Source organism: Coturnix japonica, chromosome Z (assembly GCF_001577835.2).
Source record: "Coturnix japonica isolate 7356 chromosome Z, Coturnix japonica 2.1, whole genome shotgun sequence".
NCBI lineage: Eukaryota > Metazoa > Chordata > Aves > Galliformes > Phasianidae > Coturnix > Coturnix japonica.
In genome coordinates, this window is record NC_029547.1 from 34,980,082 (window position 1) to 35,006,301 (window position 26,220).

Here is a 26,220-nt window from a genome sequence, read left to right on the forward strand (position 1 = left end):
TATCACTGTGTCTTGGATTTGGCGAATGCATTCTTCAGTATTCCAATCAGTGAAGAATCGCAAGATCAGTTTGCATTTACATGGGAAGGGAGGCAATGGACTTTCCAGGTCCTACCCCAAGGGTACGTACATTCGCCCACTTTTTGTCATAATTTAGTGGCACGTGATCTGGCTAAGTGGGAAAAGCCAAATAATGTCAATTTATATCATTATATTGATGACCTCCTGTTAACATCCGATTCGTTAGAGGCGGTGAGACAAGCAGCAGATTTGTTGATAGCTTACCTGCAGAAAAGAGGGTGGGCTATAAACCCACAGAAGGTGCAAGGTCCGGGGCTATCTGTAAAATTCCTGGGAGTAATTTGGTCCGGGAAAACCAAAGTACTACCCAGTGCGGTAGTAGATAAAGTCCAAGCGTTTCCAGTCCCTACAACATCAAAACAATTGCAAGAATGTTTGGGTATATTGGGGTATTGGCGCTCCTTTATACCTCATTTAGCTCAGCTATTAAGGCCATTATACAAGCTTACAAAGAAGGGTCAATCATGGAATTGGGGAAAGATAGAACAGGATGCTTTCCAACAGGCAAAACTGGCAGTTAAACAAGCTCAGGCGTTGGGTATATTTGATCCGACCCTCCCAGCTGAACTAGATGTTCATGTTACTCAAGATGGTTTTGGCTGGGGCCTGTGGCAACGCCAGAGTTCTGTTCGAACCCCCATTGGATTCTGGTCTCAGGTTTGGCACGGAGCAGAAGAACGATATAGCATGATTGAGAAACAGTTATTGGCTGCCTATTCGGCATTACAAGCAGTAGAGCCGATAACGCAAACAGCAGAGGTCATAGTTAAGACTTCATTACCAATCCAGGGGTGGGTGAGAGATTTGACTCACCTTCCTAAGACGGGGGTGGCCCAAGCACAAACGGTGGCACGATGGGTCGCCTATCTAAGCCAGAGAAGCAGTCTGTCTTCATCTCCACTTAAAGAAGAACTACAGAAGATCCTAGGCCCAGTGACGTATCACAGTGATACATCAAAAGAACCGATGGTTGCTCCACCAGAGAAGAGTCCCGTTCAGGAAGGAAGATATCCTATTCCTGAAGATGCCTGGTATACGGATGGGTCCAGCAGAGGCAACCCGAGCAAGTGGCGAGCAATAGCATACCATCCCTCTACTGAGACCATCTGGTTTGATGAGGGGGATGGTCAAAGCAGCCAATGGGCAGAATTGCGAGCCGTGTGGATGGTTATAACTAAAGAACCTGGTGACGGCGTCCTGAACATCTGTACAGATAGTTGGGCTGTGTACCGGGGGCTCACTCTGTGGATTACGCAATGGGCTACCCAGGAATGGACTATCCACGCCCGACCGATTTGGGGTAAAGACATGTGGGTAGACATTTGGAATACGGTCAAACACAGGACAGTATGTGTCTACCATGTCTCTGGTCATCAACCCTTGCAGTCACCAGGAAATGATGAAGCTGACACACTGGCCCGAATCCGATGGATTGAGAATTCACAATCTGAAAATATTGCCCGTTGGTTACATCAGAAGCTACGGCATGCTGGACAGAAGATAATGTGGGCAGCTGCTAAAGCATGGGGGCTGCCTGTACAACTATCTGATATCGTTCAAGCATGTCAGGATTGCGATGCTTGCTCAAAGATGAGACCGAGACCGTTGCCTGAAACAACATCCCACATTGCTAGAGGATATAGTCCTCTTCAGAGATGGCAGGTCGACTACATTGGGCCCCTCCCTCGGTCTGAGGGGGCGAGATATGCCCTGACCTGCGTTGACGGGTTCCCTTTTCCTTATACCTTCTGTATTTCCATCATTTTCCTTGTAATTGCCATTCTTGTTAGTACTGGTATAGTTACTGCCAATACACTAAGGAACACATAAAACTGAAGTTTTAAGATTGATACAAGAGTACAGTTCTCATTCTGCTCCAGATGGGTTGCAGTTGTAGAGGAAAGAGTTAAGAAACGAGGAAAATGAGAGTAAGCATGCTCTACATTGAAGGAAAGCATAGGGAAGTCTAGTGTTTCATCATGATGGCCTTGATTATATCTCAGTGAATATAATGACAAGGTGGTCCTTTATTTGTTTCCATTTATTTTTTCTGTACTATTGAGATTATCTTATTCTTAGTAATTAGTAAGAAACAGCGTTTCAAATTCTGTGTGGAATGTGGAGAAAAGCCAGAATTGGTGTTGCTCTAGTATAATTCTGCCTTCTAACTTACACAGTTCTTGCACAGATGCATAGATAGTACTGATTCCTTATTTATTTTTTTTCTATCTTCTTTCTGCCATACAGTATGGGATAGGATTTATGTCCCTTAGGCTGTATTTCTCTTCATGAATTAACATGAGAAATATTGGTGAAAAATTATGTACTCTGACTGCATTTTATTAATTACATAGGAAGAAACTTGCTAAAATGGCTACAATACACTACTGAGTATTTCAGGTTTAGGGAATAGTTATTGCATTCTAACTTTTTGTTTTGAAATGATCGCTATGACAAAATCAACAAATTTTATGTGAAGTGCTGTTGAGTTGAACATTTTATTCTTTTACGAAAAGACTGAGAGCTCTAATTTAGGCTACTGAGAAACAGAATAACCTTAAATGCAATATACTTCTCTCTCAAAAAGGAACATAGTCACTAACTGCTCTTTCAGCTTATTCTATGAATAGGATTAGAGAGACTTACAGAGTAAGGAAAAGTAAAAAGAGGATAATTTTATTATGGAGAAAAGACATCCTGGATGTCTTCTCAAAATACAGGGAAAGAGAAAAACAATTTATTTATTTATTTATTTATTTTCCTAAGGGTCACAATCAGAAAGAACTTATGAAACAATTACTGAAGAAAAATAATTAAATAGAATGTTAAAAGCTTGACCCACAGCAAATATTTATGGAATATCTATAACCCTCTAAAATATATGTTTACGATACTTAATTTTGTGTTTCTTACTTATAATAGAATTATGATATATTGACCCCAGTGAATGGTTGGTGAACCATAAATCAAATTTGAGGACTTTAGTTCTTTGACACCTTGAATGCAAATAACAGGCATATTGAAATTTAATTTTAAGGATCTCTAGGAATCATATAATTACATTACAATGAACTTTAAGAAAGAAAACCTCTCCTTTTGGTACACTGGCTAATGCTTTTGACACCACTCCTTACCATCTTAATTTCTGGATTTTCTTTAGAAAGTAAGCAATTCAGCTGGATGAAATAAAGGTTTGGAGAAAGAGTATGCATAACTATTCCATATAATACATACATTCATGTCCTGTTTAGGTTTTTGGTTGTTATAATCTGGAACATCCAGAAAATCTGGTCTTCTGATTAACAAAATGTCTCTCACTACTTGATAAACCAGGTAAAGCAAATCTTACAGTTCAGTAGTGTGCTACCATACATTTTCAGGCAATCACTGATGCTAGAGGAAAAGGAAAAGCCACTGTAGTGGCATTAAAGGGGAAAGATCAGCGGAGCAGTAGAGTAAAGCTCTAAAACACTGCAAAAGAACAATCATTAGAGAAGTAAGAAGTGCAGCCTCCTGAGACAGCAGTTATGAAGAAGCGATTGCAGAAAATGTATAGTAAAAGAAGGCTGGAAAAAAAAGAAAGCTTCTGTGAGAGCTCAGGATCAAGAATGAGGCAACTGAGAGAAGAGATGGAATAAATTTTCTAGAGTACACGTGATTCCACTGTTACAAAACAAAAACACAGCTAAAGAGCTTTAAAAGCAGAAACTGTAGTTACTGATGATGCAGTGGGCATCAGATTCTGTATTATAGAGCATTCCAATGTTTTTTTCTTATATCCTTATCTATCTTGTTGGCTCATCTTTAATTCAAATAAAGTGAGGAGCATGAGTATGTGGAGAAGTATTTTGCTAATAAATATTTGCATTTATTTTTCATCGGTTTCCTTCTTTCTAGGAATTATAATTGGAAGATAAGAGCTTTGTTCAGTTTCATGTAGCTTCTTTTCTAGAGGCACTTCATTATTATCTTGACACATGTAGAATTTAAGCCCGTATTAAAAAGCAAACATCTTTTTAGCTAGTCATTCTTCTTGTTCAGGACACTACTTGGTGCCACTTAGCAAAATCTTAATGACCTCGACCCACTGATTTTCTGCATATTAGGTGCTTCACCACCACAGGATAACCTTGTCCAGATACCTCCTGCATGTAAAATTTGCAGCTTCTATTACTGTTAGTCTTCTCAGTGTCAGCTTTTAAAGGTGTATTTGCAGTCATAAAACAATACTTTGCACATACACAATTAGCATGATTAATAAGTCCCATGATAAAGGAAAGCTGCATGTGGTATGATAGACCACATCTTCTAAACAAAGACCTATTTGCAATAGCACGCTTGTTTATTTACGCTTAACAGATGCTGGTTTGTCTTACCTGAAACATGTTTGTATTTTTTAAAAACTCCAGATTAAATTTTTGTTTTTACTATTAGTGTTCACATTCTTTTGGAATATATATATCTGAAAACATGGCTGGTTAGGAGGATTCCTGGATTTGTTACTTGAAAAATGCCAAGGAGCCAGTTGAGTTTTTGCAAAATAACTAGAAGAACGAGCAACAGATATTAAATGTTCTAGAGTTATATTTGATGTTCATATTAATACTTGTCATCACCAGTTTAACTCAGCAAATTAGTAAGTATATGACTTAATATATGTGGTATGCATGTTTTCAAGATACAGTACTACAAAAGGCAACACAATCTTTAAGTCAGTTTTGCATATTCATCTGAGTCACATGAATGAGATAAAATCTTATTATTATTTTTTTAAATAATTTGAAGTTTTGCAAAATCTATCTACTGTGCACCTATTCATAGAATCAATCATAAAATCAGCAAGGTTGGAAAAGAAATAAAAATAAAAGAAAATAAATTTAAAAATAAAAGAAATAAAAATAAAAGAAAAAAAAATAAAAAAAGAAAAGACTTCCAAGATCAACCAATCCAACCATCCACCCATCACCAATATTTCCCACTAATGCATGTCCATCAGTACAACAACTAAATGTTTCTTGAACACCTCCAGGGATGGTGACTCCACCACCTCCTTGGGCAGACCATTCCAGTGCCTGAACACTCTCTCAGAGATAAAGTATTTCCTGATGTCCAACCTGAATCTCCCTTGAAAGCAGTTCTTTTTACAGGAACAGTTTGTTTTTCAGATGAGTTTAGATGTTATATTTAAAATCACTTTGATCATTCATAGTGTATTACTGACAATCCATTCTATTTTTCAAACAAGAAATCTTTTTTTTTCTTTTTTTTTTCTTTTTTTTTTTTCCCCCAGATTTCAGTAGTACTTGGCAGAGTTCTAAGCAACAGAAGTTATCTTGAAAAAACTTTCTTTTTCACGTCTTGCCTGAAATGTTTAAATATGTTCTTCCTCAGAATGAGATTGACTTCTAAGTATGAGTCCTAATGTCACAGTGCAAGAAGAGGAAATAACTGCTTACTAGTTGATGTTTTTTCCTCCTTAATCTTTCTTAGAATTAATAAAATCATCAAATTATCTCAGTTTATACCAGGAATCTGCATGAAAATTCAGATTTTTCTTCCTTCTTATCTGATAAGTTTATCAAGAAAAATTGTTTTAGCTCTCCTTCTGTCATTTATAAAATTCTTCTTTTAACGACCCATGTCTATGTACAAGTTTGACTTCAGGAGCTTAAGTCCTGAAATCTTAATATGCAACTTTTTTCATAAACAATACAAAGACGTTGACAGGTCTGAAAGGGGCTTGTGTGAAAAGATAATTAAGAGCTTTAGAGAGTGTCAAGAGTCAATAGCTCTACACTGTCAGCGTTCTGGAGTGTTACAGGCTATAATTAGATGGCATGGAGGTGTAAGGGATGTTTGGCAGTTTATTTCAGCATGATCATAAAAATAAAGAGCTGTCTCAAAATGAGACACTGTGAGTGAGGGAAGCAGGATGATTAAAAACTCTTACATGTTTTAATTGAGTTACATAAATTGCTACTTTGTGAAGATGCCACTGTCTTCAAAATTTCCATCCATTCAATTTTATCTAACACTCAAAATTTCAATTAATGAGGTCATTGGTACTTTTTCTAATTTTTCAATCCTTTCCTGACTTGAACTCCTTCCTGTTTAATTACAACTCTTAACTAGTGGTCTTCAATAGATAACATCACGTCAAGCAAGCCATGTGTTGCAGTAAGGACTGGCTAAGGTTCCTGAGTGTTTCAGAAGCATGACACAGCAAGTTGCTACCAAGAATTTTATAGCTGCCAAGACACTTTTAATAAGTACAGACACCAACATCTTCTTATCATGGCATTTATATACAAGAGACTTGCAATATACATTAGAATTTCCTAAGGAAAAAAAAAAATTAAAAAAATTAAAAAACATTTTTTAAGCAATCTTCTATGGGAATGAAACTGTACCTGCTTTAGAAATGAGATAAAGTGAATAGAGAAATAAACATACATGCCTTTGATTTGATATTTAAATATGATTATTTAAATATGATGATGACAATTTTTATATTTCTGAAAGTATCCTGGGATACTTGGGATGAACAATACCAGTCCTAAAGCAGATAAGACAGAAAATGTGGAATGGACACATCTTTCACATCCTGAAAAATGATAAAAAAAGTATTTCCAGATATCTTTTTGAAACTCTGATCCTAAATGAAATTGAGTAGGTATTGAGTTAGCAAATTACATGTGCAAAGTTTTCAAATTCACACATTTGATTTCACTGTTGTTATTTGAATCATCCTGTAAAATTTTCTGGGTACTGAATCAGCGGATTGTGTTCTTCTGTAAATCTATATTCATTTATTTTTCTCTTTTGTTTATGTTCATGCATCATGCTACTTACACTTTGCATTAACCTACCATCTACCAAATCATGATATAGTCCCAATGATTTTTGTTCTTACTCTATATGAAACTTATTTTATACTCTAGAAGAAGTATTTTTGTACTGTAAAATAATTCCCACTCCAACTTATGTTTTTGACTGCAACCAGTTTTCTACATCATCTATTATTGTAATTAAAGGTTAGCTATATAAGATTTCATGTGATTACAGTCATAATTATTAAAAAATAATTAATCCACATTTCCATTAACATTTTACTTCATTGTTAGCAATAAGTAGAAATAAAATATTAGGACTATTAAATCAGGAGATTACCAAGTAGTAGAATTCTCCAGTGCACAGGATAATTATTAATTATCATCATCATTATTCACAAATTAAAATGTCTCTGGGATACCTGTGTGCTTCCCTACTGCATTGTTCTCCAATGCCAGCCTTATCTGCTCTGAAATCCTGAAGCAATATTTATATTAAACACATAACTGACTGCACTGACTGCATGAGAAATTAATACTGAAGAAAAGTCACAGGATGGAGTTCTGTTTGTTTGTAAGAATTCTCTACTCATCTTTTTGTTGCTCTTTTTGTTGGAGACCATTGGCAAATTTGAAATTAAAATCAGTTCTGTGACTTGTCCCCTACCGTTAGCCTCATCTCTTATACTCCTGTATGTCAAACCTACGAATTAAAATACTCACTGGATAAGTTACAGTTATGGATTTGTTTTTGTTTGTTTGTTTTGTTTTTGTTTTTCCTTGCAGAAATAAACAACTTCTCCCGTAATGCTCGGACATTACACTGAAGTATAATAATAAGAAAAATGACTGTGTATAATTTAACTATATTCTCAAAAAACATGTTAGAGGGGCTAGAAAAAAAATCACCATTACAGAAATTAAATATTTTTGAAGTGAGAACGAACATCACATAATTGGTGTTACATTGTTGTGTCAAAAGAAAGAAATAAAAAGTGGGATTGAAGCGACAGTCTGTGTTGTCTGTGCAACACTTCAAGATTACATACAGGAGAGTGATGCTGTAAGCACATGTACAGGAATATAATATATGAGATAGCATGAAACCCTGGTCAAAATAATTGCATAGACATTTTGAAGGAATGCAAGAAACTTCAGAGATAGAAGCAATTGAGAAGGAACAGCACAGGGAAGATGATCACTTCCTGCTCAGTTCTTTTATGCAGAAACTTCTAAATACCAGAAAGTTTTTGGTACAGAGAGTATACTACCAATGTAGGCTACCAGCAGTAGAGCCCTTAACTAAAAAAAATAAAAAAAAAAATCAGATTTCCTAGCAGTACAGTTCTCCATTACAAGAATGATACTGCAACAGGTGAAAGTGTTCAGTGAAGGATGAATTAAAAATAAAGTGCATTATTCTGCTAATTTTACATAATAAGCCATATGCCTGACAAATACAAAGCAGCTGAGATCTATTTTGTCTCCAGTTATATTCTACTGATTTCCTGTGCATGTTGCAAATAAGTGTAGTCATTTATTTCATATATTTGCTTTGGAGTCTGAAACATTCTCACTCTGGGTCAAACTAAAAGAAAAGAGACAGAAATTTAAAGCATCTGCTGCATTGCCAACCTTGTGTGTTCCCAGCTTGTGCTGTAGATATCAACACTTTGAATTCAAATTGTGAAGGCAAATTTCAATTTTTAGACCAGGATCTTGGGGGTACACTATACATTCATCAGAATAATCTAAGCAGAACGGAAAAGCCAAGTCAGATTATAAATACTCATATAGAACAGACATAAATATGGGAGTAGAATTCATGTTTTTTTGCTGACAGCAAATGTCTCATTAGTGTTTATTAAAGTATATGCCACGTTTTAGTTATAAATTCAGACAAACAGAAAAATCCACAGCTAATGCTCTGGCTTCTGACACAGTGAATTATATTTCCACTGTATTTACAGGGTGTCTAACTGGTTGCAAACGCATGTTGTGCACCAGTTCTATCAACTTAAATTCCACAAATTTAGTGGGGATTTTTAGTTTTATCAGAAGTGGTCTATCTGTGAGATCTTTAATATGCTATGCTAGTTGCTTAAATATATTAAGAGATATTCAGTGAATATTTTATAGTGTCTTAACCAGCACTTGTTCTACAATAAGTTGACTGGTTTCAAAAATGCAGTTCTTATGGGTGAGTGCATAAGGGTTTTCAGAGTACTAGATTAGATTCATGTTCATATACTTCAGAGAGCCTGCCCCCTTTATGCATTCTTGACATGGGGGCAGGATGAAGATTACTGATGATCATTATGTGTCAAAAGGTGTATGATTATGTGACTCACCTTGTTTTCCATTATATATAATTTAAAAGCATACTGTCATGGTATTTTTCATAATTAAAAAGTCCTCATTATTGTTTATAATTATATCTTTAGCGCTTGACATTGAAATCTATTTCCTTACTGATTTATTTTCTTCTTTCTTTGAAGTACTTGTGGATGAGTTATTGAAGTTATGTATGAATGTCAGGAGCCTTATGCTTTTTACTAAAAGAAAGAGAATTTCATTGTATTTCACTTAGATGATTTTCTAAACAGTAGCTCAGTTTTCTCCACTATCTGGACTCTCAGTTCCATCTTATCTCTCTGGACAAGCTGAATCTGGTAGCGCAGCATTTTCTTATGTGGATCTTATTGTTCATCCCATGCAGAAAAACGGGCAAGTGAGGGGAAATGCCTTCACTTTAAAACAAGAGCCTGAGGCAGGATGTCTCCCCCTTGAGCAAGACCAATCTAAGGATGTAACACAGCCTTTCCACCAGTTTAATGTATGACTGTTGTCTTTTGTCATATAACCTTCACACAGTCAGCTCTGAATGCACTGCTGGTATCTCCTTTTTGAACCATCCTCAAACACCAGAAATCCTAGTAGATATATTTGTAAGTTCATATTGCATAAAACTTCATAGCCAGTTTTGTAGTTTCTGTATTGTGGGGCTGAGGTAACTGACCGAATGATTCTTTCAGTGAATCACACTAGATTTTCGATTAGACAGTTTTCCCATTCCTCTTTTATGTGGCATGTAGAGGTTACTTAAAGATAAAGAAAAGAAACCAGGACATTCATATGGATCTTTCAATTCTTATATTTACTTTTTTCTTTTTTTTTTAAATTTTTTTTTAAGGCAATTTTTTTTTTTTTTTTTTTTAAAAAACTTGACAGAACCTTCTATTGGGCTGAGATTTGTTGGCCACTAGATGTCTACCCAGCCTCATACTCTATGCTTTCCTCAATGAGGCAGTGGAAGGGGAAAAATAAGATCGAAAAGACATGGAGATCACCAACAAGCTCAATGCTCAGGTTAAACATGCATACAGAGCTTGGGTCACTCCTAGTGAATGACAATCAAGCTTTACAGAGATCCTATATTTATATGATTAGGTAAACATTACATCATTTATGTTATTCATTCTCGTGATTAATCAATATATCTTCAGTCCTTCTTTCCCACTGTGTTTCATCCTAGGCCCAGGCTTCATGCTTCACGTGTTACTCTTCTTTTGAACTTGTCCAAAAATTCATTATCTTCTTTCATCTGAGCCATCTGAGCTAGACCAATCCATTCCATCTGTCTTATGGTTAAACTATACATTTTAACTTATTAACTACTAAATAGTAATGTCAGCACTATTATTGTCTACTTCTGCTGTTTCATAACTTCACAATAGTCTAACACCCCTACATGGGTCATGGTTCAGGGCTATACAGGGGATACTTGAGTAGCATATTGGTTGAGAAATTTACCATTTTTCCTAACAGTCCCCCCTTTTCTAATAGCTACTTTCCCAAGTATTCTACTGATATCCACCAAAAACTATCTTAGGTGGCGGTGGTGCCTTTACAGTTAAAGCAGACCCCATTCGCATACAGCATTGTATTAGTACATAAACAATAACAATCAGAACAATCACAACAATTATAATCAAGATAATTTTCTTAGCAATAGCAGAAAGATTTGGCAACCAGGATGTCAGCCAATGCCATGTTTCAGAAAAACCCCATCGAGTATCATCCTTCTGTATTTCTTGCATTGTCTTACTTACTTCCCATATTTTCCCAACATCAGTTAATAATTCTCCAGTTTGATCAACATACATACAGCAACTAGCATTCAATACAGTACACACTCCCCCTTGCGAAGCTAAAAGCATATCTAGTGCCATTCTATTTTGCAAAACTACTTTAGATAAGTTTGTAAGCTCGCCTTGTATAGTTAATAAGCCATAAGCCGTTGCATTAGCTAACTTCTCCACCTCCCCTGACACATTCAGTATTGCTTTTTCCAGTTCACTAACACCTAAACCAGGTATAAACCAACGCACAAATGCATGGAATCCTGTTGGTCGTTCAATTAAAGGATTTAAAATAGTTCTTTTAGTACGTCCATAGAAAGACCTATGCCATAACGTTTGTGTGTGCCCCGGTGGCGCAGTGGTTAAAGACGCCACCTTGCAACACTGGGGCCCGGAGTTCTAATCCCCTCTGTGGCGCAAGTGGTAGAAGTGCCGCTCTGCTACACAGAGGCTCAAATCCTGGGGGCTGGACTCGATGATCTCTAAGGTCCCTTCCAACCCGCATGAGACTATGATGAGACTATGATACTATGATAACGTTCCATTTATTTCTCTGGGAATGATCTCCATATCGGGTACAACTAGGCCTAAAGTGCATCTTCCTCGCCACTTTTTGGGTAAAATTTTGTACGCATGTTCTCCACACAGCCAATAGGCTCCTGGGAGACTCAAAATCAATTGATTTCTGTTTTTAATAGCAGTGAGATTATCACATCGTAAAGTCCAATTTCCCAAATAGGTTCCAGTAGAATCACGATTTTCAACACAATGAATATAAGTATTGTTCTCCAATCGTGTATGAGCCAATGATAAAGCATGAGTGGTAAAATTACTTCTTAATATTGTTGTATTCCAAATATGACCAATAGTAGTATTAACATGAATAGGGATACCAATCAAATTTACTCCATGTGCTACTGATCTAGGTAAGGCTGAACAAATCCAACAATCACTGACATTTAGATTCTGGGCAAACGATTGCATTATTGATACATGAGAATTATCTGTCCAATAACGATAGTGGCCTAATTCATAAGAGACATGTGGCTGTAAAGACCTTCGGTGTCTCATCTGCTGAGTATGGCTACTTGTGTCATGCCAGGACATAGGTCCCCATTTTACCTCTTGCCAATGTGTATGAACTAATTTAAACCCGTCCCGAGGGTACGCAATGGAGAATTTATGACAGCACGAATTGTTGAAGCCGGGGAGCATACCCACACACCAGATTCCAGTACCACTGCTTGGTTCTCTAAAATTAATATTATGGTTAACCCATACCGCTCGGAGCCGAGGAGGAGGTACTCTGGGGTATGAAGGATAAGAAAATCGTGCTCTAATGCAAAAACTAAAATTAGCTCGAGTACTACCGGGGATATACCATCGAAATGTGCCAAAAGGGGTTCGGACATTGTTGAGTTGTAATAAGTCAGTATTTCTTTCTCCTTCTATGATGAATTCACGCTGAGTCGTAGAAACCTCTTTCGTTTTCAAAGTTACCTGATGTCCAGTCAAAATGTCCCGATAGGAGAATTCATACTGGTACCGATGTCCTGAAGCTATGCAGACGAGGAAGAAAAGGATGCAGAGACCTTTTTCACATGAGTATGATGGATCCATGCCTCTTTACCCTTGACCTTGATAGCATAAAGAGAAGTTAACAACACACAATAGGGCCCTTCCCATTTGGGCTCCATTTTATGTTTCCGTTTAAACACTTTCACCATTACCATATCTCCTGGAATAATATCATGTACTTTAACATCTCTTGGTAATCCTTGATAACAATAAGCATATTGCTGAATTCTCTTAAAAGAATCTTGTAAATACAACAAATATTGAGTAATATTCTCTTCCCCTTCCAAAAGTGCAGTTTTTGCTGAGACATATGTTCCTGGTACTGCCACTACTCTCCCAAATAAAACCTCAGCTGGACTAATTTTTAAAGGCTCCCTAGGGGATGTTCTCAAATCCCATAAGACTAAAGGTAATGCATCTGGCCATTTGAGTCCTGTTTGTGACATTACTTTGCCTAATCTATCTTTAATAGTCCTATTCATTCTCTCTACCTTTCCGGATGACTGTGGATGATACGGTGTATGTGCCGCCATAGTAATTCCCAGTGTCTTTGACAATTCGGCCATCATTGAGGAAACAAAATGTGTTCCCCTGTCTGAGTCTATTTCTTCTGGGACTCCGTACCTTGGAATTAAGTCTCGTAACAGAATTTTAATCACAGTTTTTGTATCATTCTTTCGTGTAGGAAATGCTTCCACCCAGCCAGACAAATGATCCACAATAACTAACATATATTTAAATCCCAATACTGGTGGCATTTCAGCAAAGTCAATTTGAAGTTTCTGAAAAGGATATTCAGCTGGAGGTCTCTTCCCTTCTTCCATCCTGGGTCTGGTTATCCCGTACTTTTGACATATTTCACATATTTCCTGGACCGCCATGGCTTCTATCATGATACCACCTTACTAAAGTTAGCAAATATTTATGTGGTAACATAGGTTTATCACCAATCATCCAAATCCCATCCTTTTGAACAGCTCCCATACGCATCCACACCTCCAGTTCCTCTTTATTCATTTCTGTATAAAGTGTCTTAGGGTCCGATAGCAGTGGTATAGTTTGTACAGTCATAATAGGAACACTATAATTAGGGTGCACAGCAGCTGCTCTAGCTGCCGCATCTGCAAGTTGGTTTCCTTTTGCTAACGCATGTTTTTTAGAGCTGTGTGCAGGTATGTAAACTACAGCAATCTCTCGTGGTTCTTGTATAGCCAGTAATAGGTCATTTATTAGCTCACCGTGAGCTATTGTTCTCCCTGCAGAGGTCAGAAAGCCTCGCTCTCTCCAGAGCATGCCGATAGCATGGCAAATTCCAAAAGCATACTTTGAGTCCGTGTATATATTTACCTTCTTGCCGCGTGCTAATCGTGCCGCTCTACAGAGCGCAATAAGTTCTGCTCCTTGTGCTCCCAACCCGCTTGGGAGAGATTCTGCTAGTAGAACAGTTGTCTCAGTTGTCACAGCAAATCCGGTGTATCGCTTTCCTGCAATGTAATAACTAGAACCGTCAGTAAACAAGTTTAACTCAGGCTCTGTTAATGGCTCATCCTTTAAGTCTTCCCTCGGTCGTGAGACTGAGTGAATCACCTGCACACAATCGTGTTTATTTTGTTCTCCAGTTGAATCAGGGAGTAAGGTGGCTGGATTCAAAGGTTTTGATCGCTCTAAGGTGATATTATCAGCTAGGAGCAAAATGACTTCGTAGCGGTGAGCGCTAGGAGTATTATATGGACTAATAATGGGTCTCAATATCCCTTCATCAATAAAATACTGAATTTGTTTCTTTAAACTAGGTAATGCTTCTGTCGCAATCGGGTACTGTTTAATTGAGGGCGGTGGTCCAGCTTTTGTCTTGATTACCACTGGTTTTGCAGATTTCAAAAATCCTATATCCTTACTACTATGACTCCACAAACCGGAGGGTATGTCTTTTAAGTCATCTGGAATTTCAATTTTCTGTTTCTGTTCTCTTTCTACAGCTAGTACATTCCCCAAAAAGTAAAGTTTCATCCCTTTTGAATTCAAATCTAATTTAGTGCCTAGTTCTCGGAGGACATCTCTTCCTAATAGGGATATTGGAGAAGTGGGTGAAATAACAAACTGTGCCCATGTCATCCGTCCTGACAAGGTTACAGGCAGTGGTTTACTCAAGTATTTCTCTTCTACCCCTAAAACTCCCTTGATAGTAACAGTTTCTAGTGATTTTTCAGGCAAATCAAAATTTAACAAACTTAAAGTTGCTCCTGTATCTACTAAGAATGTAACTTCTAGCCCATCTACTTCTGCGATTACATGACCTTCTGGACTCAGAGTAACAGCCATCCTCCTGTTATTGCGAGTGAGTTCGTCGCAAGCCTCCCACTCCTGAATCTATATGAGGCCCAGATGCGTCTGTCACCGGATAACCCTGGGGGGTTAGAAAGCCATATCTTCTCGTTTTTCCTGCCTCTCACGTTTCCTCTCGGTCTCTCTCTCTCGTTCCTGTCGCTTTCGCTCCTCATCCTTCTCTTTTTGCATTTTCTCCTGTCTCTCCTGATCTCGCCCATTGTATACAAAAGTGTAGCTGTTCTCCAAGCCTGAAGCTCATCCTGTCTAACAATATTCCATTTCGGATCAGCTATGGGCCATACAGGTCTTCCTGGATTAGTATTTGATAACTCTCTATCCTTAGCCATGATCTTCTCTCTCTCTTCTACAGTAAATAATTCCTGTAACAGAGTCTGTATGTCCTCCCAATTAGGTTTATAATCTCTGAAAATACTAGACAACATCTTAGCACATTTTTCCGCATCCTCCCATAAACGCGGCATTTTCTCTTGCCATAGCATCAAATCTCCCGGTTTCCAAGGCTGATGTACTGCTGCTGCTAATAGAGGTGGTACATCAGGGCCGGTATCAGGACCAACCCTCGGATTAGAATGAAATTCAATAGTCATCGGATACTGCCCCACTTCTTTATTATTTCCATCTTTTTCCCGATCAGAATTATACCCACCCTGATGTAATTCATCAAAATATGCTAATAATTCAGTTTTGCTAGTAGCCTTCCCCAACTTAATTTGATTTCTTTTATCAGCCCAATTTATCCACACATATAAATAATCCATTTGATAAGGATTTCTATCTTGGAGTATTCGCCGCATGGTAGCAAGACGTTTATCATCAAACGTCCCCTCAGGTGGCCATACTTCGTCGGGACCAGCCCCACGAACCCGGGTTAAGAATGGCCAGTCATCCTGACACAGAGTGATCACTCGCTTCTTTTTTAACCCCACAACACCTTCAATCTTACTCCAGTTACACAAAATTTCCTCTAAGGGTGAACCCTTAATTATAGACGGCGATCCCCCCATAACTATTCTCCAAATAGAAATCCAAGGTCCAGTGAGAATTGCAGCCACTCTGTAATGAGGAAAATAAACCTCAGAAAAATAGAACCCCAAACCCCCCAAAAATAAGACCCAGGGACTTGAACCCCAGAAAAGAGGCCTCGGGGACTCAAACCCCAAAAAACAGAATCTAGGGACTTGAACCCCAGACCCAGGGACTCGAACCCCAGAAAATAGAATCTAGGGACTCAAACCCCAGACCCAGGGACTCGAACCCCAGAAAATAGAATCTAGGGACTCGAACCCCAGACCCAGGGACTCTAACCCTGGAAAATAGAATCTAGGGACTTGAACCCCAGACCCAGGTACTCGAACCCCAGAAAACAGAATCTAGGGACTCGAACCCCAAAAATAGGACTCGAACCCTTAAAAGAGTGGATGCACTTCCCCCTGGATATAATAAAAAATTTAGGCACTTACCCCAATCAACGCCTAGAGTCCCATCTGGGGTGCCAAACTGTTGCAGAAAGGAACCAGGTCGAGACTCGAACTCGTGGGTACTCCAGGGTTGATTTTATTAACAAGCTTAGTGCTCGGGTTATCAAGCTTTACAGAGATCCTATATTTATATGATTAGGTAAACATTACATCATTTATGTTATTCATTCTCGTGATTAATCAATATATCTTCAGTCCTTCTTTCCCACTGTGTTTCATCCTAGGCCCAGGCTTCATGCTTCACGTGTTACTCTTCTTTTGAACTTGTCCAAAAATTCATTATCTTCTTTCATCTGAGCCATCTGAGCTAGACCAATCCATTCCATCTGTCTTATGGTTAAACTATACATTTTAACTTATTAACTACTAAATAGTAATGTCAGCACTATTATTGTCTACTTCTGCTGTTTCAGTCAACTTAGGAAAATCATTTAATTTACTACCAATTAAAATATAGTTGGATAAGAAATGAAAACAAAAACCAAAATACCTTCCCTGCTTTCTTTTCAGCCTCAGCTTCACACTTGAGTTCCCAACTCCTTCCCCCTAGTCCTGCGTACTGCATGGAGAGTGGAGTTAGTGTCAGTCTGTAATGGCTGCTCTCTGCCACTCCTCCTTTTGTTTTGTTTTGTTTTTGTTTGTTTGTTTGTTTTCCTTCAAGGCTGTGTGTATGTGATATTGTGAATAGCTAAATAGCTATACCTATTTTTTTTTTCATGTCCTTAATGGTTTTTAAAACTGCTGCCATATTCTTAGTCATAGAATCACAGAACGATAGAATCACCAAAGCTGGAAATAACCTCCGAGATCAACCTGTCCAATTGTCTGCCTGTCACCAATATTTCACCTCTAAATCATGTCCTTTAGTACAACATCTAAACATTTCTTGAATAACCCAGAGACAGTGACTCAACCACCTCTCTGGGCAGCCTGTTCCAGTGCCTAATTAGTCTTCCAGAGAATAAATTTTACCTAACAACCTGGAACTCCTCTTGTGCAATTTCAAGCCATTCCCTCTTGTCTAGTCATTTGCACTAGTCATATCTTTCCTAGACTGAAAAGTCTTTTAGTTTGTCTTTTCACAGAAACCGTTATATACTCCTGATAAACTTTCTTTTCCTTCTTGTTCTATATTCTGTTTTGCCTTTTCTGATATAGGTATATCAAAGCAGTAAACGTTGCTCAAACTGTGGTGTCATGCACCATAACCTACTTGTTTCAACTGCTATTCCTTTCCCAATAGCTGCTACATTGTTATCATCCTTTTAATTCCATTCAGCATGTTGCAGTGTTTTCCACTATTTGGAAATCATAGAATAATAGAATTGCCAAATTTGGAAAACACCTCTAAGATCAACCAGTCCAACCATCCACTCATCACCAATATTTCCCACTAAACCCTGTCTGTCATAACAACATCTAAACTTTTCAACATCTCTAGGAATGGTGACTCAAAAGGCATACTGGGCAGCCTTTTCCAGTGCCTGATCACTCTCTTGGAGAGAACTGGAAGGAATTATTTCCTAATGTCCAACCTGAATCTCCCCTGGCACAACTCCAGGCTGTTCCCTCTAGTCCTATTGCTAGTTACATGGGAGAAGGGTACCTCACCACAACATCCATTCAGGTAGTTGTAAAGAGTGTTAAGGCCTCCCCTGAGCCTCCTCTTCTCTAGAGAAAACAGTCCCAACTCCTCATAAGGCTTGTACGCCAGACTCCTCACAGGGTTTGTCACCCTTTTCTGAACATGCTACATGGCCTTGATGCCTTTTTTGTTGTTAGGGGTACAAAAATGAACATGGTACTTGAGATGCAGCCTCACCATGGCTGAGTACAGAGGGATGAAAATTTCCCTGCTTCTGTTGGCAATGCTATTTCTGATAGAAGCCAGGATGCCATTGGCCTTCTTGGTCAACTGGGCACACTACTGCCTCATATTCAATTAAGCACTGACCAACTCCCCCAGGGGCTGTTTGCTCTACACAGACTTCCAGCCACTCTTCCCCAGACCTGTAGTGCTGCCTGGGGCTGTTGTGGCCAATGTGTAGGACCCAGCACTTGGTCATGTTGAAGTTCATCTCACTGGCCTCAGCCCAGCAATCCAGCCTGTCCAGATCCCTCAGTAGGGCTTTCCTTCCCCCAAGCATATCAGCATTGCCTGCCAGCTTGGTGCCATATCCATTTTTTTCTTCCAATAACATTTAATTTAGTGGATATTTTTTGTTTGTTTGTTTGTTTGTTTCAGTAATGGTTTTGTGATCTTTTGTTTTCAGTGTTTCACATTATAACATCATGCAGTGCACTGGGGGTTGAAGAATTAATGCTCCAGTTCCACGGACTGCCAATATTCCTGAGTACCTGGTTCTCAGAAGAGAAGTAGTACATACTCTAGAGGAATTTGCATCATTCTGTTTTCCACTCAGAGGGAAAGATAAAACAGCAGATCATGAGACATCCCTCTCTTTTGCCAAGCTAGACATATCACTTTTAGCGTAAGAGTAAGGCCTTTGGTTTTTGGACACTCATTTTATTTGATATATTAACATCAATTGTATTTAATTGTATTATATTGTGTTATCTTGCATTCTGATATCTTATTTTGTAAAATAGTTTGTTTCCACCACAGATCATTGCTGCTGCTTTGTTTTTAGGCCCATCTCCCTAGTCTTTTCCCCTTTTTCCCTTTGCTCTTTCCCAGGGTGTGGTTCTGTGTCCCTCCCCTGGCCCCACTAGTCATGGAACCGGGCCAAACCAGCCTGCAAACTGTTGAAAGTTTTTTACTTTTACTTTAGCACCACATTATTTTATCTATTTTACCATGTTACTCTTTGTTACAAAACTTCTAAGCAAAACTCAATAACTTCAGATTTCTTTCCATCATGTGATGACTACTATTAATGATCTGTTTTTGTAAGTTTCACTTTCCCATTCATTTATGCATATGGTGATGACAGTTCTTAGGAACATTTCTCTGTTGGACCTTTATGGTAACTTGCCTCTATATTGAATGCTGGTTCTTCTCTTATTCTTCTTTTTGTATCATTTCTCCAGTCATAAATTCATTGGAGAACTCTTCCTCGTGGCCTCCAAAACCTTGTGGGATTTTTGTTTGTTTTTTGGTTTGTTTTTGTGTTTTTCTTTAATAGCTTTCAATGAAATATATTCTCAAGTATTTCAAATATTTCCTAGAGCTAAATATATGTTTCTGTTTCTGTTAACCACAACTGGGTTAACTTTGTCTACTTATGCAAAAGCTCAAGGTGCTTTAGTTGCATTTGCCTACTTAATAACTGCAACAGGATTCATAGGTCACGGATGGACTGATATAATAGTCTTCCATATACCTTTGCAGCCTTCTGATTCTGTCTCCCAGAACTATGGCTGCAGCCAAAGAGATTAAAATAGGTGATCCTACCTGTTGTAGGAATGCCTATAGCTTTCACAAAATGACTATTTCACCATCTGCTCAATGTCATAGCTGGTACGCTGTGCAGCACAGCAAATATTTAACCTCTTAAAGCACAGAGCACTGAGACATAACTACAGTTCATGGCATCTGATCAAAGATAAAATGTTGGAGCTTTGTGATAATGTCTGCAGGACATCCACTGGGTCACATTTTGACTCATTTTTCTGGCAGTATAATGAAGCACAAACTGCTTCAGAGAAAAACACCAGGTTACCATGAATGCTAATCCAACTAGATGATATTGCTAGGAATGGCCTACAGTAATTACTACATTTTCTAAAATGGTTCCTACTTCTTTTAGTCCACTGTGATACTACACTCCAGCTTAAGATCGTATTAAGTAGCAGGTAATCTCTATCCTACTACAGGACCTTCAGAGAAAAATATTCTGTTCATTACATGGGTTAGGCTTTTTTTCTGATAGAAGACGCAAAGTTGAACGGAACTACTTGCATCTGACCCTATAAGGAGTATTACAGAAACTGTGATGTTTATATTTACTAAGCATAAGATGAAAGTATTGGCCATAATGCAGCTCTAACAAATGAGACAAATTATTTGGAATGATTATTCTACATGTTTACACAAAGAATTTATTCAATTTAAATAAACTGAGAAGTCAGTGAGAATTTCTGAGCAGCAAAACACACTGTACAATTTCTCTATGGAGAAAGTAAAACTTTCAAGGATTTTTTTAATGTCTCTATTGAACTCTTTGCTCTTTGTCTGAATGCATAAACAAAGAAAGAAGCAACAGCAAGATATTGTAAATATTTAAGCCTGGACATCAGTGAAATACAGTGCTACAAATGCTTGCTCAGGTGCAAAGAATTTATACCCAAACTCTTATTCTACCTTAGAAATAATCCAGATGCCTACAAAAATGCATAGAAGTGTGCACTCTGCACGTATTTGGAGTTGCTTTTCTCTTGACAGACTGAGCAGCCTAAGTCAGATCACTATTAAGAAACAGTTATTTCTCTGCATGACTCCAGTCAGGCCTCTCTGTAAGCACTCTCCAGGCATGCACTCTCACCATGATCAGTTAAGATCTTTGTAATGAGGCTATTATAAATCCCATTTTAAGCTACCAAATTGGGATGGCTAGGTGTGAATCAATTAGATTAGATCCAGTCTGGGCGCCAGCCACCTCATATAAAATTTCTTGATACTCAGCAGAACAGCGTGTAAGCCAGTTTCAGCAGTCTACATTTGAGTTAAGAAAAGCTATCTGTTGTGGCACCAAATGCTGTATTAGATCTTTCCTTAAATCACCTTATTTCTGGCATTTTTCATCCATGATTTTAATGACTGATAACAGAATAGGGCTGTTCATTTTTCACTATGTTGGCATTTACATAACTGTTTATGCCTTTTAAAAGATTCCTCTCTTATTAAGACTCATCTTGACATCCTCTTAAATTAAGGGGTAAGGATCTTCATTAAGAAAGAGATTAGAAGATATAGCAGACATGAGTAATTATTTAAGACCCAAGAAGGGGACACAAGATGCATTTTAACTTTCTTTAGTGGATTGTTAAATTAAGTGAGTGGTTTAGTGATAAACAAGTTGGAGTTAATCAATTGAGTAAAACTATAGGGAGACTCTGTAAGTGAGTTTGTATTTGAAGGGGTTTACAAGTAATTGAATTCTGAGGGCTACATCTGCTTCATATTTGTTTAATAAAAGTCTTGATGACTAGCTAATTGTGCACAATGTCTAATGTTACCTAAAATTTTTGCTGGGGATGATGAAGTCATTAGCAAACAAATCAGAAATTTGTGATAGTGAGAAAAAAAATTGAGGAGTATTATTTAAATTATTTAATTTTCACGATGAATTGGTGTAGAGCATGTGTCTTGAGAGATTATCTGACAATAACAACTAATTATTGGACAAGTGTTTAAATCTGTTTTAACTTTTTGAGCTCTTGAAATTGTCTTCAGCAGCTATAGCTTATAGAGATGCAACTGGCAACTGTAACCTACCAGTAGGGAAAGACAACAACAGTCAGCCAGTTTTGGAACTTAGCTTAGTACAACACAGCTCACAAGATTTGTTTAATTTTATTTTATTTTTCCTTTTTTGTGAATCTGTGAACAAAATCTTAAAACCTGTAAGAGAACAAAATTGTTTATCTGTGAATTATTAAAGGTAGCAGTTAGAATCTAAGTTGTAGCTTTGGTCCAATTTAATATATACTTATATAAGAGAACTAAATTATTTTTAGTAAACATTTTCAAATTTTGTTTAGATTTTTTTTTTTCAACTTTCTCATTTAAATATGTGTATAAAGTAAATGCAAAGATAATAAGCAAATAATTCCTGCTGAAAAAGCAATAAGCTTTAAAACTGTAGTGTTCTTGCTACCCGGAAAGCTGGCCTCCCTAGGTGGGATGAATTTTGTTATGGGGAGAAATTGATAAAGATCTTCATATATTAGTGAATTTTAGAATTTTGCAGGGTTTGGAAGTGATTAGAAGTGATTAGAACGAAACTTAATTTTACTGTTATAGAAAGAAATGTCAGTACTCTTAATAAAAAAGTGCAGGCTGTTTAATATTGTTTAAAATCTTACTAACAGAATCACAGAATCAAAGAATGGCCTAGGTTGAGAAGGACCATAACGGTCATCTAATTTCAATGCCCCTGACAAGGACAGTGTCACCAACCACTAGACCAGGCTGCCCAGTGCTACATCCAGCCTTGCCTTGAATGCTTCCAGGCATGGGGCACCTGCAACAAACTGTTTCAGTACATCACCACCCTTTCTGTGAAAAACTTCTTCCTAACATCTAACCCAAACCTCTCCCATCTCAGTTTAAAACCATTTCCCCTTGTTCTATCACTATCCACCCTTGCAAACAGACATTCCCCCTCCTGTTTATATGTTCCCTTCAAGGCAGCAATGAGGTCTCCCTGGAGCCTTCTTTTCTCCAAGTTAAACAAGTTCAGTTCCCTTGACCTTTCTTCATAACACAGGTTGTCCAGCCCCCTGATTATCTTAGTAACCCTTCTCTGGACATGCTCCAAGAACATCTTTTTTTGTGCGGGGGCCTCACAAGAGCTGAGCAGAGGGGATCAATCACCTCCCTCTCCCTCCTGGTCACCCCTTTTTTAACGCAGCACAGTTGGCCTTCTGTGATGAATGCTCATGCTGCTGGCTCATGTCCAGCTTCTTGTCTATTACGATCCCCAGGTCCTTCTCTGCAGGGCTATTTGCCCTGTCCTTCTTCATCCACTCTGTAAAAATACCTTGGATTGCCCCAGCAGTTTCTCAGATCATGAAAGAGACACAGAATCTTTAAGTCAGTCCTCACTAGCAGGACAAATAGATGTCAAAAAATGAAAGAGAAGCTTTTGGACTTCCCAAATCCCAAATTAGCCTTAATTTAATGTAAATATGTTTCTGTTAACTTCATCCGTGTATGCAAATGGATGGTAAAGATAATACTGAGATATGGTCAGGGAAAAGAAAATACGCTGGTAGAAAGGATAGGTTTCAGAAGTGGTGTTACTAGGAATGACCGAGGAGGACAAGTTTTAATACAGAGTCACAAACAACATTTCACTGCCTTTGTTCTGAGTCTTCCACACTTTCCCATCTGATCTCTAAGGAGGACATATTTCAGCTACATTTTTTTCCACATCCGTATCCATATGTTCTGTTTAGGGAAGATCAAAATATAAGAAGCATTTTGCTCAGCAGCATCTCCTTTCTTGTTACTGAATAAATGTAAAGCTTTAGTATATCCAGAATATAATTATACTCTTATGTGGAGACAAATAAAAATTACTCTTTTATCCTCATTCAGCATGCTACAATTCTCTAATTTTTACTAAAATATAAAATGGTTCATATCTGTCCCTGGTGTCATTTCATGGAAATGCACTTGTTACCGTCCTAATTATGATCTGACACAAATGTTAGGATTTCAGCCAAGCAAGGCAATGCATAACAAATAAATAAATACAAAAACAAATATATGTGCTCCACCACTAATTTTCATTTATTTTTCTATGTAATTGCCAGTATGTTCCTTTTTCATTCGTGAAATATTATGGGCTCCCTCTGGTGGGCCAAAACAATATGTTTTTAGAGTAATTTTTAGGATGTAGGGAGTCCATTTAGCTTAAAGGAAAACAAATGCTTGTTCTGTGTGTCTAAGATTTGGAGTTCTAATCCTGTACTTTTCAGTTTCCTTACACTTTGTGATCGTGCCTCAGAAAGACTGTATTTTCAGTGCATAACTCTCTACACTAAAATACATGTTTTGTTGTTGTTGTTGTTTAATATAAAATTTTCTAATGAAATGACTAAACAAACAACCTTCGCTAAAACTGCGGGTTCAGATTTCTTGAATATGGTGACTATAATTAGGAGCAACATAAAGTCCCTAGAATGAAATCATGCAAGTGTGGTTGTGATAGAAGGCTGAAAACTGAAATAAATACATATTTTGCTTCTTTTTCAGAAAATCATTGATAAAGTTAGTTTGCACACTGAAACTGTGCCCTCAAGAATTTGCTGTGATTTCATGAGATAAACTGCTTGTTTAAAATCAGGAGTGCACACATGGACAAACATCTTCCATTTACTGCTACAGTTTCTGTGAAATTGTGACAATATTATCTTTTAACTCCACTGACTGAATGTTAAACTTTCTTAATCTGTAAATTAATAAGAAATTTCTGTAATATTTATTTTTTAAAGTTCATACTATTATAAATTGATTTGTTTTTACACCTTTCCCAAAATAACTCCAGAATTTGAGGCATACAGGAAATATGGATACAAGAAAAAACATAATTCATAGCTTTAGCTAAAGAGAGATGAAAATTAAACAACTCAATCAATCAGAATAAGTTGAGAAACTGAAGTGACACAATAAAGAGAAAATATTATCTTGATTTTAAGAATTATTGGTAGCTTACTTAAGGTGGTCACTTGTTTGACTAACTCTTTTGTTCCAGAATGGTTATCTTGGGAGATTACTTGGTGGATTACATATTTTTTTTCTGATGTAGTTGTAGATTTGTGAATCTATCAGTGAATGATATACTTCTGTATACTTTTACTTCTTTGTTTGATTTTTTTTTTCTGAGCATGTGAAATGTTGCAGATACTATTGCATCACAAAGGTGGTCAAGATTTAAAAAAAAAAAAAAAAAAAAAAAAAGAAGAAGAAGAAGAAGAAGAAAGAAATTGCCTTGAACAGATAAAATGTGAAATATACCTCTGTATTTAGCCTTCTTGTTAGTGGCAAATTTCCTATTACAGGATTAAGGATCCTCAAATGGTGTTGGAAAATGTCCTAGAAGTGCATTGCAAGCAATGAACAGAAATAAGTGACCAGAAGACCTTCAAACTGAGAAAAGATGAGGATAGGGCAAAACTTTTAATTTGTTCTCATGAAAAGACCTGACTGAAAGATGTCACTAAGCTTAGTGTTTCACTATAATCAGGTACTTGGTTTTGTTGTTCTGAGTGTAAACTGGTAAAGCTTTAGAAGATGAGTCATAGCTGACACCAAGATGACCTTAAATGCATTTAGGAAGCTGATGAAGAACAGCAAGCCTTCCACAGAACTGTTGTCTTTTAGAAAGAGAGGAGTGTTTCAAATCCATATTCCAAACATCCATTTCATTGTCAATAAGTGCTGTGGAAGAGCAGTAACCTCTGTAAGCATGGAGAGATGGGGAAACTTTTAATGAAAAGGTCTGGTTACAGAACACTTTTCTTTTCTTTTTGCCCTTACTGTTTGCCACATTTTTCTGAAGTCCTAATTGGGAAATGGAGAAGATAAATTGTACTCTTAACTCTTTTTCAAATAGAAAAAATGTCCTAGATAGAGGAAACATTACCAAAAATCCAAGATAACTTCTTGCTTTTACAGAATGATACTATACCGGTATGTATCATTATATAGAAACATAGGACTATTTCATTTTTTAGTTAATGTGATTAAAATGGTGATGCTTATGTTCTAATATATTTTGTACTTACATAGTACATTCTTCTCAACTCTCCATGAGAGAAGGATGAGTGGACAATGATGATAACAATGATGCTGATGATTACAATCATTTTAAAAAAGGATAAATAAGTTATAGTCTGAGAAGCTAGTAACTGAAATTAAGACTGATTGCTATATTTAGACTTTATTTTTTACTGAACTTTTGATATGCACATGTTCCTGCCTTTGTGTACAGACTGGGGGAAATTGTTTAAGACATCAGACTGTCACATTCTCAGCCTCAAGGTGCTCCAAAGTTCTACACCTTAGTGAAC

At 37.4% G+C, this 26,220-nt stretch overlaps 1 protein-coding gene across 1 annotated transcript; it reads right to left on the reverse strand.

Moving 5' to 3' along the window:
- Nucleotides 1-8,453: 8,453 nt before the first annotated feature.
- Nucleotides 8,454-16,575, reverse strand: LOC107306227. Its single transcript, XM_032441500.1, has 3 exons — nt 16,441-16,575; nt 11,592-12,690; nt 8,454-8,499 (listed from the first exon to the last, which is right to left on the reverse strand). Exons 2-3 carry the CDS (start codon nt 12,671-12,673, stop codon nt 8,454-8,456), a joined length of 1,128 nt encoding a protein of 375 aa, XP_032297391.1. The 5' UTR covers nt 12,674-12,690; nt 16,441-16,575.
- Nucleotides 16,576-26,220: the final 9,645 nt, after the last annotated feature.

Bases quoted from the DNA above. Each gene is read 5' to 3' on its own strand.
- LOC107306227 (XM_032441500.1), bottom strand. From the start codon at position 12,673: ATGGATCCATCATACTCATGTGAAAAAGGTCTCTGCATCCTTTTCTTC. The intron at 8,500-11,591 runs GTTATCATAGTA...CTTTTCTTTTAG, and splicing joins CCCAGAGAAATAAATGGAAC to TTTGACCCAGAGTGAGAATG.